The sequence below is a fragment of the Pleurodeles waltl genome, chromosome 3_1 (genome assembly GCF_031143425.1).
Source record: "Pleurodeles waltl isolate 20211129_DDA chromosome 3_1, aPleWal1.hap1.20221129, whole genome shotgun sequence".
Classification (NCBI taxonomy): Eukaryota; Metazoa; Chordata; class Amphibia; order Caudata; family Salamandridae; genus Pleurodeles; species Pleurodeles waltl.
In genome coordinates, this window is record NC_090440.1 from 575,749,654 (window position 1) to 575,767,671 (window position 18,018).

Genomic DNA, 18,018 nt, shown 5'->3' on the forward strand with positions numbered 1-18,018 from the left:
ACACTTTTCGGTGGGGTGTAGATTTAATCACCAAAACCTTTGATTAAGAGTTAGAGAATTAAAAAACACTGAAGAATGGAAACACCTAGGGGAAGCCTGTTCGAGGCATGTGATCCCTAGGATGGTATTCACAGCTGACCTACACAAAAGGTGCATTTATTGCTTACATCCATACTTCAAGATTTTGAAGACCATTTTCAGCAAAACCCCTCTGAAGGAGAAGGCTGTTTAGACTGCTTCAGAAAATGAAAGCTGCTGAACACCCCTCCTCAGGGAGTAAGTCTGAGACTAACTAAGATCTAGGGAGAAACAAGCAGTGAAAGCCAGAAACTCCTCAGGCTTCAACGGCAAAAACAGTGCCTGAAACTATGCTTCTGGCAAACCACATGACAAGTGCAATAAAAAAGCACTGAGATAGATTGATAGACTGTTAGACCAACTTCACTTGAGAGACAACGCAAAAAGAGGAACTCCCCTATGTCCACCCCTCCTTTTTCCTTTCCTCTGGCGAAAACAGCGAAGTCTGTCATACTGTTGATGGCAAATTCTTTGACGACACTACCTATGACTGTTGTCAATGACCGTTCATGGACACCGCAAACCAAACTGAAGAAACACCTGATTATGCAAAGTCCAAAAAGGAGACTTCGCCGACGAGCCCATCGACAGTACCACTAAAGACTCATTCATCAAAAACCCCAATCAATCGATGAAGAAACCATTGATGACTGAGCCTTCTACGAGACCATCAACAACTGACCCTTTGACAACATTACCTTGGACAATATCACCTTTGATGGAGGAGCTTTTGACTATAAAAAGCCCATCTCTAAAGTTTCAGAATAAGGCAACAGGATATATACATCTGGAGCACACCACTCCTAGCAACTAACCTGCTCAATACCAAAGCTGAGTCTTATTGTGCTGGAACCTGCGCATACCTGCGAGCCGTAGTGGTAGGCTGTCTGTTCATATCCATATTGAACAAGTTTATACTCGCTGTTTAAAAATGCCATCCTCGGTCGAGCTCAGTGGTTTTTAGTGTTATCTTCTCTTCAAAACAAATTGTCGGCTTCACATGCCTTACGTTAGTGTGCATCCATTCCTGATAGAGAAAAAAAATCTTCCCTCAGGAAACAACACAAAAATGTGTTTGACCGAGATTATTTGTGTTAGTCTAGCAGTGAGGATTAGCAATTTTTCTCTTCCTACTGTGACATGAGACCTCTTTGGAGTGTAGTACGCACTGCAGAAGTGTGCATTTGTTTATTTACTGGTAAGGTGTAATCAGCATCATTACAGTTGCGACATATATTTTGAGGGTGAAGCGGGTCTTTTTGGGGTTGGTATTGATACGTACATAGTGATTTAATTAAAAAACTGTTCGGTGTATCTCAGCCTTTCCTTAGAAACATTGAATCCGTGGCTTTAGGCTGCCAATCTTTACATCAGCTTTTCAGTAAAAGGAACAACTTACAGGCAGAAATATTGAAAGAGAAGATTACTTAGGGCGAACTTTAGTGACTCCTAAAAACTGAGGGATAAACCAAGAAAATGTGGCATTTTTCTTTTTGAAAAAGTGGTGCAGGCAATTCCTGTGTTTGTGTGTAAGACATACAGGTATGAAATGTCCATATTTCATCTAATAATTCAAAACGAAGGCATCAAATGTCATGAGGACTGTTTGATCAGCTGTAATTATATTTACTGGTAAGTGTTACTCTTTTGCACTTCAGTCGCCCAGCTGTTCCTTCAGAAGACCGACCAACCAGTCATCTTACGCGCTTTCTCGCTCTCTCTCTCTCTCGCTCTCTCCCTCTCTCTCTATCTCTCTCTCTCTCTCTCTGTTCACGGTAGGACTGGATTGCTCAGATTGAAATAACTAATTGATTATAATATTTTGGGTGCACGGCTGGGCTGTCAGTCTCTAAATTGTTGTCTTTTATGCTGTACGAGTCGCCTGCTTCTCACCAGTTAAGATAGTGGCGCTCATTAAGAGTTTGGCGGGTGGTAGAGGCCGCCCCCCAAACTCTTCCCGCCTTCAGACCGCCTGGGCGGCATGAACCCCGCCGGCCCTAATAGGTTTTCACCACAGGGCCTTAACATTGACACCGGCTCCTAATGGAGCTGGCGCCAATGTGGCGGTGCAGCGGGTGCAGCAGCACCTGTCATGCTTTCCACTGCCTGTAATTCGGGCAGTGGAATACGCGACGGGACTGTGCATGGGGGGCCCCAGCACTGCCCATGCCAAGTGCTTGGGCAATGCAGGGGCCCCCAGTCCCTCCCCCCAGTCCCACACTCCACCAGCCTTTCCATGGCGGTGGAAACCGCCATAGAAAGGCTAGCGGATGGGGACTTGTAATCCCCAAGGCAGCGCTGCCCTGGAGGATGAGCGGATGGGGACTTGTAATCCCCAAGGCAGCGCTGCCCTGGAGGATGAAAACCATTGGGACTTCCAGGCTGCCGGCGTCGGTGGTCCAACAGTGGCAGCTCCGCCATGGTCATAATGTGGTGGTCCCACCACCAGCCTCTTGGTGGTGGGACCGCCACTGTGAGTCTGCTGGTCATGTCTAGAGTAGAACACAATTATGGTGGGCTTTGTGTTTTTTAATGTTGGTATTTTGGCCGTTGTCGAAGGTAGAAAAAAACTATTGCGTAGTACAAATTTGAAAGCCATTTTATTTGTGAATTTATTTGTACAGAGACGAGAGGTTGTCAATGGGGACGTTGAACCAACAGACGAAGAATGTGAATGGCACAGTGAAACGGAAGATGAGGAGAAATTGGCTGTAAGAACATTTATATCCTGCTTCTGTGTAATTAGTCACTCTGCAGCATGTTTTCATTCCCAGATTAACAATTTAGCGAGATGTTGCTGTTGTTGAAGAGGAACTCTAACATAAATCTAGTCTCCAAGTATTCAGATTATAGATGGCATTTGTTTCTTCTAGAATTCACAATATGCTGTATTGAAAGGCTGCCCTGATGCCAATGATTTCTTTAAACATATTGAGTGAGGATGTCGGAAATGTGACTGACTGTTTTTGACCAACCTTACTTGAATTCTATCTTATTTATTGTTGTGATCCCTTTTGTGCATCCTACAGATCCATTTTCCATTTTGAATTGCTGTTTCATTTTGTATGAGACCTTAAGTTCCCTTTGAAGGCCTCTGATTAAGAGAGATGTTTTGTTACTATTCACCTTATCAAGGAGCTTGTACATCCACCTACTCCCACACACCTCCATTTATGTTCAGGGAGTGCAGACCACTAGGAATCTGATGAGGAAAGTTGGGATTCCAGGGAAGATTTCTCTGTCCACAAAACACTGTGGTCGACTGGATGGCAGCCTCCACACCCATCTCAATTTAGTGTCAGAGCATCAACTCTTTGAACAACGTGAGCTGTGACTGTAGCATTGTGCATCTTTTTGCATCTTTCCATGAAGGTGTTTTAATTCAGCCCCCAATGACAAGGCATTCCTGCATGTTCAGCTGCTGCTGTTTGGAGACGCCAGGGCCCTGAAGGTAGGGAGGAGGGGTAAGTCTGAAGAGGAGAGGGTCAAGAGGTTGCTTGACTTGCTGTGCAGAGCTTCTGTGTCCACAAAACATGCTGTTGGGTAAGGAATGTCCACTTTATGGTAAATAGACATGTTATCCTGCCCTGGGTTCCTGATTGGAAGTGAAACTGATATGTTGACACTTTATTTTTAGCCTTAGCACCTCACTAATCATGTACACAGTGACTTAGGCCTGTCCCTGACAGTGCCGTGTCCGGGATGGTGTAGCACATAAAGCGGTGGTGGCAGCATATTGTATTGTGTAAATCTTTAGAGTGGCTTTTTATCTGTGTCAGTAAGACTGTGGTCTATTGACCCCTCTCATGTAAAATTCTGCTCTTATGTGGTACCCAGGATGTTGCACTGACATTCTGTGTACATTGACAGTGGATGTGTGTTACATGTATGATATTTGGAGTTTGAGTATTGAAGCCAGTGGGATCCAGCATCCCTGTTGCTGGAGTGTGGAGACACAGACACTGACATGAAGAGGGTGCAGACAGGCTACCTTTAAAAATGCCATGAAGCCTTTGTTACCAAAGGGCTGCTGATTGGTTCTTCCTGAACTCTGGCAATTGGTAGATCATAAGGTAGAGGGATGGAACTGATGTTTCTATTTTTCAAGGTTAGGATGTTTCTAGTCAGGCCTGCCCATTCATCTCTCTCTGATTACTGCTTCAGGAAGGTTGATGACATCCAGGTGCAGAAAACTGACAATTATACCTGTGTTGTGGGTGCTCTGGCTTAAAGCCAGACCCAGTAGTACCTGCTGTGAGAAGCATCACTTTACACAAAGAGTGTGTGGAGAGCAGCATCAGAAGGACACTTGAAAGAGAACCAACAAAGACTGGTTCTGACGCATGGGAGGGTGGATCCACAATTCCTGTCTAGTATATGCGTATAAAAATAGGATCCATACCACCACACTTTGATCCAGCCCCATGTTTTTCTTGACCGAGAAAAGAATGCTCCTCAGAGTACTCAAAGTACTGCTGTTTGGCCAGAGCTGGTGTCTGCCTAACAGTCAGTCTCCCAGAAGTTAGGGACATCACCTGATGTCAACATTTCTGCTGGATTAGCTGTGAGTCTGCCAGTGGAGACAAGAAATCTACCCACCTTCTCTGAGAACGAAGGTGTGTGCCTTCCCATGCAAGAGGAAAGACTGTGCCTGGACTGCGCCCAGCGCCAAGGACCCTGGATCTCCGACAAGCCGTCCCCAGGCCACCCTCCATTACGACGCCCAGATCCTCTACTGCCTCAAAACCAGACGTGTCAGCGACTGCTGCGCCGCAGTCCCCAAGGACACCCTTGGGCCTTTCTCCTGATAGAACTGCAACTTCAGTTTCAACCACATCAGCCAAAAGGAACACCCCACACCCGGAAACACCAACCCCCACCACAACCTCATCAACTGCCTCCTGAATATACGCTCCCGCCATAAGCATGCCACCGAACTCCTGGCATTTGATCGAATCCGCCCAACCAGACATTGCTTTCCTTACCAAGACCTGGACCAACCCCACCTCCGGACTAGACATCCCCATTGCTATCCCAGACGTCTACAGAATTCTAAGGAAGGACCAGCCCTCCCGCCTGGGCGGAGGACTTGCTATTGTACACAAGTCATCACTACGCATCACGGCCAACACAGAGGAACACTGCACCACAATAGAACACCTCCACTTTCTAATCCACACCAATCACAACTCCTCCATCCCCGGCACCCTGGTCTACAGACCGCCCGGTCCCCGCCCAGTATTTATTGATGCCATGGTAGACATTGCCACCCCCCAGGCCTTGGCAACCTCTGACTACCTCCTCCTTGACGACCTGAATTTCCACCTCGAGGACCTCAACGACCAAAGCACCACCTCCCTACTCGACAACCTCGCCACTCTCGGCCTCAGACAATGATCACTGCTCCCACGCACGCTGCAGGACACACACTGGTCCCCATCTTTACCTCAAGCAACCGAATTACCATCAAGACCATCACCACCCCCGACTGGACAGACCCCCACTGCCTACACCATCTCCACACCTAGCAGCCGCATCTGTGCCCCCAGAGTCCCCCACAGGAAATGGAATGAAATCACCGACGAGCAGCTCACCACATAATCCAGCCTCCCTCCGACGACGCCAACACCGCAGCACGCAACCTCAACTCTTGGATCACCTAATGCGCCGACACCCTAACCCCCCTCCGTTCATCGGCCAAGCGCATCCCAAAGAAAGCCTGCTGGTTCATTACTGAACTCCAAGAATCCAAGCACACCTGCAGGCGCTTGGAGGAGAAATAGAGAAACAGCAAAACCAGCAAAAACCTTGCCTTCTTTCAGAGCCGCCATCCACCACGACGCATAAAAAACGTTAAAAAATTCACTTTAGGAACGCATTATCTCCTCCACACAAAATACGAAGGAACTTTTCATGGTTATCAACAAATTTTATATGGAACAATAAAGGCTAATATAATGAAAAATAGAACAAATAGTGTTTCAGGCGTGACCGACTTGCCAGGTGCCTTACATAAAAATGACACTGAGACATGGGCAGAAGGCATTTGCTGTCTTTTCTCTTGGCATGCCTCCGTCATACAGCCTGTATATTAAAGGAACTAGAGGCCTGCGCTTGGAGCCTCATCCTGATTCCTTTTAATCAATCGGGCTTTCAAGCCGTGCCAGGCACCACCAACAATTGTGTTGCCCTATCCATGTTTATTGAGTAGTCCATACAAAGAAAAGGGTCCTGTACATCTGCTTTGTAGATTACACTATGACCTTTGATCATGTTAATAGAAATCACCTCTGGAAAAATCTGGGTAGCTGTCACATCCCATCATACCTCCTACTTACAATCCAGCTACTAAAGTTAGACACCTGGGTCAAGGTCAGATTGGGAATAAATCAGAACATTTGTGCCAAACGTTACTCACACAGAGGCCTTTAACAAAGCTGCATTCTTGATCTGCTACTTTTCAACCTATACATCACCGATTTCAGTATCCAGCTTGATGCTGCCAACTCTCATTTCAGAACGGGGATAATGTAGTGCTATTAAACATTACTGGTGTGGATCTTCAGCTTGTGCTAAACATTCTTGCCCATTTTTGCCAAGCAAATTTTGTGACTGTGAATCCTGATTAGGCAAAAAGTGTTGTTTTGGGAGGTTGGACTTGCAGGACACATACTTCCACATCCCCGTCCTGCCTCCCCACAGGTGCCACCTGCAGTTCACTGTCTACCACTAGCACTTTCAGTTCACTGTGCTCTCCTTTGGCCTTACCAGCACCCCTTGGGTGTTCGCAAAGGTGATGGCTGTGGTTGCTGATCATCTGTGGAGATCAGTGTGCCAGTCTTTCCTGATCTCGACAATTGGCTATTGAAGGTGGGCTCGCCCCCCACGCTATCATCTCCCACATCTAGACTTTGGTGGACCTCTTGCATTTGCTGGTTTCACTATCATTATGCCAAAGTCACACCTGACTCCCTCTCAGAAGCTTCCTTTCATTGGAGCTGTTTTAGACATGGTGCAGTTTCGGGCTTACCTTCCCGAACTGCGAGTCCAGGATATTCAGGGTATGATACCGATGTTTCAGCCTGTATCCTGGGTTTCTGTGTGAGTGACTGGGGCTGCTGGGACTCATGGCCTCCTGTACCCTGCTGTTGACACATGTCCGCTGGCATGGGCGGGCTCTTCTGTGGGACCTGAAGTTAGAGTGGGCACAGCATCACGGAAATCTCTGCGAGATGGTGCTGATCCCAGCGGGAACTGCAAAAGATCTACATTGGTTGCTAACAAACCTCAGTTGGGTCAGCGACAGAACCCTCTTCCTTCCCCAGCCAGATCTGACAGTAGTGACAGACGAGTCACTCCTGGGATGGATTGGCTATCTCAGAAAGGTGGAGATCAGAGACCTCTGGTTTTCTGTGGAATCCAGACTCCACGTCAAATTGTTGTTACTCCGAGCAACCTGAATGGCATTGAAAGCCTTTCTACCCTCCATCAGGGGAAGGTTAGTGCAGTTGTTCACGGACAACACCACTGCCATGCGATACTGCAATAGACAGGGCAGGGTGGGGTCCTGGATCCTTTGTCAAGACGCCCTGTGTCTCTGGACATGGCAGGAACATCAGGACATATCCCTGATGGTTCAACACCTGACGGGCTCTCTAAACACCAGGGTGGATGAGCTCAGCCAAAGGTGCCTAGCAACTCACAAATGGCTCCTCCATCCAGAGATGGTGCATGGTCTCTTGGTTTAGCTTTGGTTAGATCTGTTCGTTATCGCCAAAAATGTGCAAAGTCAGCAGTTTTGCACGCTAGAGTTTCCAAGGAGGCTCTCACTGAGTGAAGCTCATGCTTCCTGTATGCCTTTTTGCCCCTACCACTCCTGCCAAGAGTTCTCAAGAATATCAGGAATAACCAGGCCCAAGTCATCCTTGTGGCTCCAGATTGGGCACAGAGAGTCTGAGCTATTCAACATGGCCATTTGTCTTCTGATCAGTCTGCCCCCTTTCTCAGGTTACTATCTTCATTCTTTCTCTTTTCCAGCAGGGCTGTGCTCTGGGCACTTTGAAGGGCTATATTTCTGCTATTTCAGCTTTCCTGTGGTTACCTGATCAGCCATCCTTCTTCAAATCCCATATTGTAAATAGATTTTTGAAAGGTTTGCAACATTTGTTTCCACCCACTCCTTTCATTGTGCCTTGGTGGGACCTCAAACTTGTCCCTGCCTTTCTTATGTGTGCTCCTTTGAGCCTTTGCCCAATTGTCCTCTCAGATTCCTTACCATCAAGACAGCCTTCCTCGTGGCGATAACACCTGTCCGAAGGGTCAGTGAACGTCTGGTTTTGTCATCCAATCCTCCTTACTACAGCTTCCCAGACAAACTGATACTTCGTACAAGAGCCTCCTTTCTGCCAAAAGTGGTCACTTCTTTCTTTTCAGCCTTTGCTCTGCCTCATCCCTCGAAGGAGGAGGATCGACTTTACCGTCTGAACCCAAAAAGAGTGCTGTTGTTCTACCTTGACCATACACAAGAGTATGGGTGGGACCAACTCTTTGTGGGATATGTTGGAGCTAAATAAGGACAGGTTATGCAGCAGCGGACCATCTCCTGATGGATCGTGCTATGTATCAAGCTTTGCTATGTGTTGACCAAGAATCAACCCCCTGAGAGTTTGTGTGCTCATTCCACCAGAGCTAAAGCTGCAACCACTCCATTAGCATGCAGAGTTCTGGTCCTGGACATCTGCCAGGTAGCCACATGGGCTTCCTTGCACATGTTCACAAAACTCTACTGCCTGGACAGTCTGGTCTGTTGGGGCTGGCACTTGCCTGTTCGGTCCTAAAGGGTATCCTCGTATGAAACTGGTCCGCAGACGCACCCCGGGAGGTATTGCTTGGGAATCTATTCTAAGGTAAGGAATCTGCTGCTAGAAATCTTCATCGAATGAACAAGTTACTTACCTTCCATAATGCTTTAGTAGAGATGCCATCTAGTTTCAGATTCCTTTTTGGCCCGCCCTTCCTCCCCACTTTGCAAACTGATTTCTAGGGACAGGGTTGTTCCTCTTTCAGTGCCCTAGTTTTCCACACCAGTAGACACTGTTCTTCATGGCTTTATGCTCCTTGTGTGGAAAGACACAAAAAGAAACTGACATTAGTGCGCTGGGGTGTCATCTGTATAGGCACCGCGCACGTCACTTGCGGTGCGTCCGACGCAAACAGTGGCATGCAGAGCCAAACAATGCCACCTACCGGCATGCAGGGGTACTGCTCATGACAAATTTCTGGATCTAGTCTGACATCTGGAGATAATTCTAAAATAAGAAATCTGCAGCTAGATAGCCTCTACCAGATTAAGCATACAAGGTTTAATATCCAGTTTGTATAAGCTATTGAATAATGCCAATATCAGCTGGCTACAAAAGTATTCCAACAAAACTGTATTTTATTAATCATTCCATGTCTGTGATATGGGTTCAAACCCAGGTCACTCTGTTCTAAAGTCACACACCTTATCCATTATGCTGAGTCTCTAAATTCTTAATAAGAACATTCAATCTCAGGATTATTTGGTCATCCATGCTCTATTTTATTAAACAATTACTCTCTGGTGATTCTGGAGTATAAAGAATATTGTGCTTGTTCAATAATATTGTACGAGGAGAGAGATGAAAAAAGAAGCCTTTTACCTTGGCTCCCCAATTGTCCTGGTGAGGAGCTGCAGGAGCTACTCACAATCTTTTCTTTTTTCCTAAGGGTAGAAGGAGTTAATTAATTTCCTCTCAAGGCAGGGCTCGCCTGAGGGGTCTGGAGTAGACAGTGCAATCCATGCCTTACTGCCTTGCCCAAGTGTGGGGAGATAGTTTTACCTTGCTCTGAAGACATTTACCACTGCGCCGTTCTTTGCCCCTTAACTCCACCTGCTTTGCTTAAGGAAGAGAGGGTTAACAGTAATTCACATCGCCATGCGAGGGCAGATAATACTTGTTACGCTGATCACCTTGCCCAAAGGCAAGGGGGTGATAATTAGTTCCTCACCTTGCTGAAGGCCAAGAATAAGTGTAGAAGATAAAAAAAACAGTGGGTAAGGTGCCACCGATTCTTGTTCCTAGTCTAGAGCTGGTGTAGGTGGCAACTCAACCTACCCCTTTGTGGCACAAACGTGCAGCAGCCCATATAGGAGCATTTCACCTGTCACTTGCACCCTGTTCTCTAGGGAAAGCACAAACCTTTGCATCCTATTCCCCATTAACAGGGTACCCCCTTTTGCCCTGTTCTTTAGAAATAGGGTGCCGGCCAGTTGACTAGTGATCCGCTCCTACATGGCCTACAGGTTAGTCCAGCCCTGGAGCAACAGGCCATCTTGCACAAGGGTTGCTGGCAAGTGATCCTCACAGATTAGCAGATCAGCTTGCACCCACTCTTGCTTCCTGTTCCCATTTAGGGACAGGGTGCAGTGGTAAAGTCCCCTTGCCCATGGAATTAACGAAGAGCCTCCCACCCAGACAATGCAGAGGTGCTAAAATCCTATTATATCCACTCCTTCCTGGGATTGAGGCTATTTAAACCCCCTCTCTCTGTGCTGCAATATTTTTTGGAACATACTCTATTGCGCTTAACAGCACAGTCGACACTGGCACTGCGAACCAATAGTGTTATAAACAATAAAGCTTCATCAAAAGAACATCCTGCTCATCAGACTTTCTACCCCGCCATCCCTTGTCACACACATACATTTCCTGTAGGCCTCATCAGCCATCACACTCCAGCTCGTGTTATTCCCCCTCACCCCAAACCCCAGAAAACCCAGATTTCATCCTGAAGCATGTGGTTAACGGGACAGACCACCCCCACCTGTACTGCATTTTAAAAGACCCCACTGTTTGTAAACATTTAGAGAAATACAAAAACAAGCATTTGCAATGCAATGGGTCTTGTGTTTGCTCGAGTTAGAGCTATTAGCATTGAAAATTCCTAACTGGACCTTTCTTGCCACATACATTGAAAATGAAAAGTAAAACAGTTGGCTTAAGCGAGCCAATTCAAAGCACCACGGCCAATCAATCAATCAATCACTGCATTTGTAAAGCGCGCTACATACCTGCGAGGGTCTCAAGGCGCTGGGGAGGGGTGGGTGCTACTGGTCGAAGAGCCATGTCTTGAGGAGTCTTCTGAAGGCCAGCAGGTCCTGGGTCTGTCGTAGTATGGTGGGGAGAGTGTTCCAGGTCTTGGCGGCGAGGTAGGAGAAGGATCTGCCGCCGCCAGTGGTTTTTCGGATGCAGGGGACTGTGGCGAGGGCGAGGTTGGCTGAGCGGAGGCTTCGGGTGGGGGTGTGGAAGCTGAGTCGGTTGTTGAGGTAGGTGGGTCCGGTGTTGTGCAGTGCTTTGTGTGCGTGGATCAGGAGCTTGAAGGTGATCCTTTTGTTGACGGGGAGCCAGTGCAGGCCTCTCAGGTGGAGTGTGATGTGGCTGCGGCGGGGGACATCGAGGATGAGTCGAGCCGAGGCGTTCTGGATGCGTTGGAGTTGTCTCAGGAGCTTGTTTGTAATTCCTGAGTAGAGGGCGTTCCCGTAGTCGAGTCTGTTGGTGATGAGGGCCTGGGTAACAGTTTTTCTCGTGTCGAGGGGGATCCATTTGAAGCCACCATGAGCGCGAAGGAGACACACAAAATGAAAAAGAATTTTGCTCGCAGTCAAACATATTGGGAAACATGCAATTGTCCATGTAACAGGGTCGGTCCCCAAGGCGGTAACAAAAACAAGGAGGAACAAATGTAAAGCATTTGCCAATGATAAAGGATTTTTGAAAGGCAAGCCCACGAATGAGTGAAAGTGATGGGCGCGAGGTGGGCATGGTTAAAGCCCACATAGATACAAAGACGTTGGAAAAGCAGTGCTTGCGCGCTGCTATGCTCAACCTAAAGAAGGACTGTGGCCACAAACAGTAGGGGATGACAGTCATGCAGACTGCATGGGGAAGGGGGCACACTGTGGATTTAGAGAGAGACACAAATGTAGCAGGGGGAGTAAGGTGCATACATCCGGGTTCCAAGGGACTTGGGCTCTGAGAGTAGAAGCAGGGTTGCACGTAGTAAGGGCTGTAATGATGGCCGGTGAGTGGGCTGGGCGATGCAGTGGGCCTGCAGGGGGGAGAGTCACAAAGTGGCTGCAGGGGGTTGGGCACAAACAGCGGACAAGACAGATGCTGTGGATTCATGGTGATCCAAGAAGTTGTAGTTTTATAAAGATTGGCTGGAGGCAGCCAAGGGCACGGAAAGCACTAGCAGGGTTCTTACAGAAGGGATGCATGAGGCGCTACAGAAGAGTGGCATTACACCTTGGTGTACAGAGGTATAGAAAGGGTGGAGGAGGTTGACAAGTGACTACACATGATTGTGGAATTTTATAAAATATCGAAGGGACGAGGTACCTCAGAAATGTATTTGTATTGGATGGAAAAAACTCATTTTGGTAGCATGCAGTGAGTTGATAAATTATCGCAGCGTTCTTATTATATCAGAGATCTGACAATAGCCTCTTATGTTGCCAAGGTACATATGCACATATAATGTTAGGGTTTGGATTCTAGCAAGGCTTTGCTTTTACCATCTTGCCGGAAATCAAACTGCAGGGTACTAAGTGGTAGTCCTAGTATGGATTTGTCAGACAACTCAGCGGAAAAGTAGAAAGCCAAGCAGCACTGACCTGTGTAGTTGTAGCCAGTAGGAGCGATGTTTCAAAGCGTAGTCCTCCTCAGCCCCTCTGCATTAACCCTAATGAGTAAAAACACTTCACCAGAAGGAAGCACCGAGAAGAGTGCTACTTCTCAAAGTGTTACATTTTGTACGTGTACAAGCTTTATACTGGAACCAATGTTTGACATGTAAATCATGCAACAAACGTTATCTAAATATACCTAAAATTCTTTAAAACTCAAAACAGTGCGAAAGTGTTTCACATTAATACATCCGATTATATCACTGCATTGACTTGTACTTATTTCAATGGATAGTTTGTAACCATGAACTTAGAAACAGTTATACTGCCAGTTGCTCACACCTGCGAGGGTGTCACTGTCTTTGGCACATGATAGAATGAGCAAGGAGTAGTTAAAACCCATATTAGGATGCATATGTTCAGGACAAAATAACCACACATTTAACTGCAAAGGGGACTTTGGACAGGCAAAATATGGCAAAGTTGACAGTACTAATTGAAAAATAATAAATGAAGCTATAGAGTTAAATGAGGACAGAATCGTTTTCTAATTTAATAGTGGGATTTTAATAAAGATCACAAGCTGAAAGCAATTGCATGACTCCACAGACTACCTATCACATCAGACAGTCAAAAGCACAGCTTGTGGGTCAAATGAGAGTCACTGCTGCCAATTTTCTGACTGTCAATTACCCAAGATGCGAGGAGTAGTGGAAGTGACACCACACACCCTTTAACCTTAATGACCTCACAGGAAGTGACACCCCATGACCTGACACTTCGCAGAACATGATGTCACATCATCTTCAGTGGCAGCCAGCAGCTTTAGGAGGGAGGGAGGGGGGCGGGGCACACACACACACAGACTCATTCTTTCACACACAGACACGCACGCGCATCCATTAACAACACTCATACCATTCAAACATGCACGCACGCACCAAACTTTCATTTTAAAGCATCACACACTCATTCTTTCACGCACGCACATCCATTAACAACATTCATACCATTCATACATGCACGCATGCACCAAACATTCATTTTACAAGATCACACAGATACACACACACACACACACACACTTACCTTCAGCCTCCAGGTCCCAGGAGGGTTGGGACTGCTGCCTTCCCTCATTGGCTGACCTTAGGTTAGCCAATGAGGGAAGGCAGCAGTCCCAGCCTCGTCACAGAGTGGGATGGGGTCAGTGAGACTGCTGACGAAGTGTCACTGATTGACACTCGCCCTGGGCGCTTCAGGGCTTAAACCTGAAGCGCCCAGGGAGAGTGTCAATGGGTGACGCTTTCCTCGTCACCCAGGGGAGGGCCTCGAGGCACCTTTGCTGGGCCTAGGAGGTCACGCCCATAGGAGCTGTGATCTCCTCAGCCCAGCAAAGTTCAGCTCAGGCAGCCAGGAGTCAGCGCAAATCATGCATGTCTGCTCCTGGCTGCCTGACCTGAACATGAAGAGTGTCTGTCAGGCAGACCTTTGTTCAGCCTGACAGACACTCTTCATGGGGTGGGGGGGCGTGGCCCCTCCGCCCTAAAGGACGGGCCGCCACTGAATTCATCTTAACTCTGGTGGCACCATGATAATTCACACTGCTGAATTACCAAAATACCTGCACAATTAATATAATGTCACAATACAGACAAACGTCTGTTTTAGGTCTCACCTATATTAGGGTGTTGAAATGATCTTTGATAGTGGTGGAGAATAATACTTGCCCTGATTTGTAGTGAAGCACGTGAACCAGACCTCTTCTAGGAGAGTTCAAGAGGGTTCTCCATAAGAGCACACAGAAAGAAAACTAGGTCATACCTTGAAATCAAATCACAGTTTTCTTATAAATTTGATACAAAGCCACAGGCTCTGAAATGGCTCTCATTAAATATTCAACATCTTTAACGGGGTACCGAGCCAATGAAATCTGATCTTCAAGAGTTGACCCAATTTTTTTCAAAATGTGCTCCTGATGCCCTTATATGTTGAAAATTACCTCAGTTATTCCTGGGCAGCATTTTGCCATGGGTGCTCCTTATATGCGAAGGGTTACCCGTATGCCAACAATGAAATTTAGTATGCTTGTGCCAGAATTTGCCATTAGTGCCATCTATATGGCATGGCTGACCCTTAGCTGCCACTCATATTTTCTCACTCACTCATACTCTCAACTCCTTAATTCTCACTCGCACTCACTTATTCTCAGTTTGACTCACTCATTCTCCCTCATTCATTCAAACTCACACTCAGTCTCACTCACGCATAATTTGTCCTTTACTCAAAATAACTTGCACGTACTGTTGCTCTCACAAATTCTCTCACAATTACCTTCAATCATTGTTGCTCACTCTAACACTACCTCACACTCATTCTTAGTCATTCATTCTCATTCATCCACTCTTACTAACTTGCAATCACTCTTACTTTCTTTCATTATCACTCATTCTGACTCACTCATAACCACTGAGACTCAGTCTCACTCATTGTTACTCACTACCTGTCACTGACTCCTGCCCACTCACTTTCACTCTTAATCACACACGCTCACACATAGACAAGCAATCTCACACATGCACACTCTGTCTCTGTCTCTGTCACACAAGCTCTCACCCTCAGACATGCACACAACATATATTTAAAAATATTTGTCTAGCTACATTAGCTGCCAGTGAAAGTCTAGTTCCAGCTCCTGGTGTTTCATTTGTTAATATACTAATAGTTGATAATAAACAATGATTCTTTGGATTAGTGCGCTCTCTTATAATGACTACACCACCCCCAGGACAGCACCAAACTTGCACCTACCCTGGGAGCAGCGCATTCGGTGAAAGATGAGTCGACTGCTTGAAGTAGCTCAATGTTCACAGTGCAAGTGGTACCCCCACCCCTCTTCACAGAGGAGAGAGAGATTCTCGTGCAGGCAGGTGCTCTGCAGGGAGTGAATGCACCCTCCTGCTAAGGTATGTCTGGGGTGGTTTCCCCTTTTGTAGGCGTCTCCCTGACTGTGCTCCTTCTGATGGCTTCTTTGCCCTTGTTCTGGCGTCCATAACAGGGTGTGGGTGCAGAGGCAAAGTTTTCCCTCATTAGCATTGGACCGGGACCCCATGTTAAAGAAGGTATGCCCCTGTGTGAACCAGTGCTATCCGTATTACAGAGGAGGGTGCACAAATGTCTGCGCCTTCTTCTATTATAGTATAGTGCCCCAAGACTCCACTCACCTATTGCACCCCCGGGGCACTGTTTGTAATATGGTTGCTCCTGCTTGTGGCAGTTGCACACTAGTACCAAAAACAGCAGCAATGTAGCCGTTACTTTTGTCAGTTTCAGGGACAAGCACAAGCCAACTGGGTGCTCTTGACCGATTCTGGCTCTTTGTGTACCACACCTGGGTAGGATGCATGTGCACTTACTGGCCATTTTTGTGGTCGACCACCCTTCCTAGGCCTTGACTGCAGTGAGCAAGGATGTACCACTCCTGCATGTATGGACCATGGACAGTTGCTGCCCTGACCCCACCTCTGCGCCGCCCTTCTGCCCCTCAGTTGTGTACATAGAGAGTGGAGAGATTGAACCAAGGCAACAGTAGCTCTGTGAGCCTGTCATGGAGCTACGGTAGCCTTTGTTCAATATCCGGTTTATGAGGCAGCAATATTAGCTGAGGGGAAGGTGGCGATATTGCCTCAGCTAACCTTTCAGTACATTCATAAGCCCAGAACCACCAACGTAGGTCTGTGCACCTATCATGAAATTCCCACACAGCCACCCTACATCCTACACCCACACACTAGCCTTCAGATGTACATGCACTCACTCACTCTACACATGCTCTCATCATACTGCTGCATGTCCTTCATCTGCCAGCCTCACACCCACCCACTTTTTCACACCTATTTACCTACATATACTGTAAACTACATCAGATGTTTTCATATACCTTCTCACAAAAACAGTTCTAGTATTTAAGATATAATAATTATTATGTATTCTAGCAAGCAAATTCAAAAGTAGAAAAGCTTGTTGAAACAACCTACAAATCAGTAAGTGCTGTTGTATTGTGAAGTGGGATGAATCCCTAAGTAAACATTAAGAGGCCAATTTGAGATGAGAGGTTCTTTATTGGAGGAAGGAAAAACTCCATCCATATAAGCCCAGCTCCACAGTCAAAGTAACTCTCAGATCTGCAAGTTTTCAATTAATTCCATTTAGAACTGACCAGCAGTACATCAAGGGGAATACATAGGAGCAAGCCAATATAATACCCACATATATCACCACCCCGCCACAAAATTAAAACCTTTCAAAAAACTTAAGTAAGGGGGGGGGGGGACACAGACCAAATAAAACACAAAAGAAATTGAACTAACTATTTGTAGCTATTCTGTTAAAGTTCCAAGTTCTCCATTCTCCATTCATCCAGTTTCACAACTCCCTTGAACACCTTCATAGCTCAATGACGATCACTATGATGGGATCCTCCTCACGTTTTCCTAAGTGATTTCATTTTACCAATGTCACCAACCTTACATCCTTGGCAGCTTTGGGAGCGTCATACTGTACCTTTCTATCCCTCTGCAGCAGTGCCTCTCTATCCTGTCCTTCAGTAATCCTTTCCTCATTTGTAGGAGGTTGATTACTGTAAGCTCTGACCCGAGAGGGACAAACTTGGGTGTTAAATATGCATTAGTGAAACACCTCACAAGGGCATAGAACTGTAATCAAATGTGGTGTGAACCTGTACTCCTCCACCCTTCCTTGCATCATCTTGACCCAATCCATCCCGTTCAGTCTTACCACTTGAATGTTTTCTTTTTTAACATTCTGTTGAGCCTTTCTACCATCCCATGTGTGTCTTCTTGTGAACTCCCCTCTTTAACAAAAACTTTTCTATTTCAGCAAATGTGAATTGCACCCCGTTATCAATGAGAATGCAACAGGGATTGCCTTCTCTGGCAAATAACTCTGTTAAAACCTTATACACTGAGCGAGTGGAGATGTCATGCACCACCCTTCTGGCCACATGGATAAACCATCCATCAGCACCAGCACATACTTGCTCATAATTCTATTTGCAATGTCCTGAACAATTTCCTCCTACACGACATCAGGGATCTTCCAACAAACCATGGGTTCTGTCCTCACCTTTTAAGACTTTTCACTCATTCTGCTTTCACAGCATTCCCTGACAATCCTTTCAATTTGCAAATCCATGCCTGGCCACCAATACACAC

At 46.5% G+C, this 18,018-nt stretch overlaps 1 protein-coding gene across 3 annotated transcripts in view; it reads left to right on the forward strand.

Moving 5' to 3' along the window:
• The window catches only part of NAP1L4 (nucleosome assembly protein 1 like 4), a 597,513-nt gene that overhangs the window by 180,250 nt on the left and 399,245 nt on the right, over positions 1–18,018 (forward strand). For all 3 annotated transcript variants that reach the window (XR_011201382.1, XM_069223015.1, XM_069223016.1), the window contains exon 6: positions 2,703–2,789. Coding sequence is in view for 2 of the 3 variants with exons in the window: in XM_069223015.1 (XP_069079116.1) it covers positions 2,703–2,789 (87 nt within the window). In the remaining variant the exon portion in view is untranslated. The remainder of the gene's footprint in view (positions 1–2,702; positions 2,790–18,018) is intronic.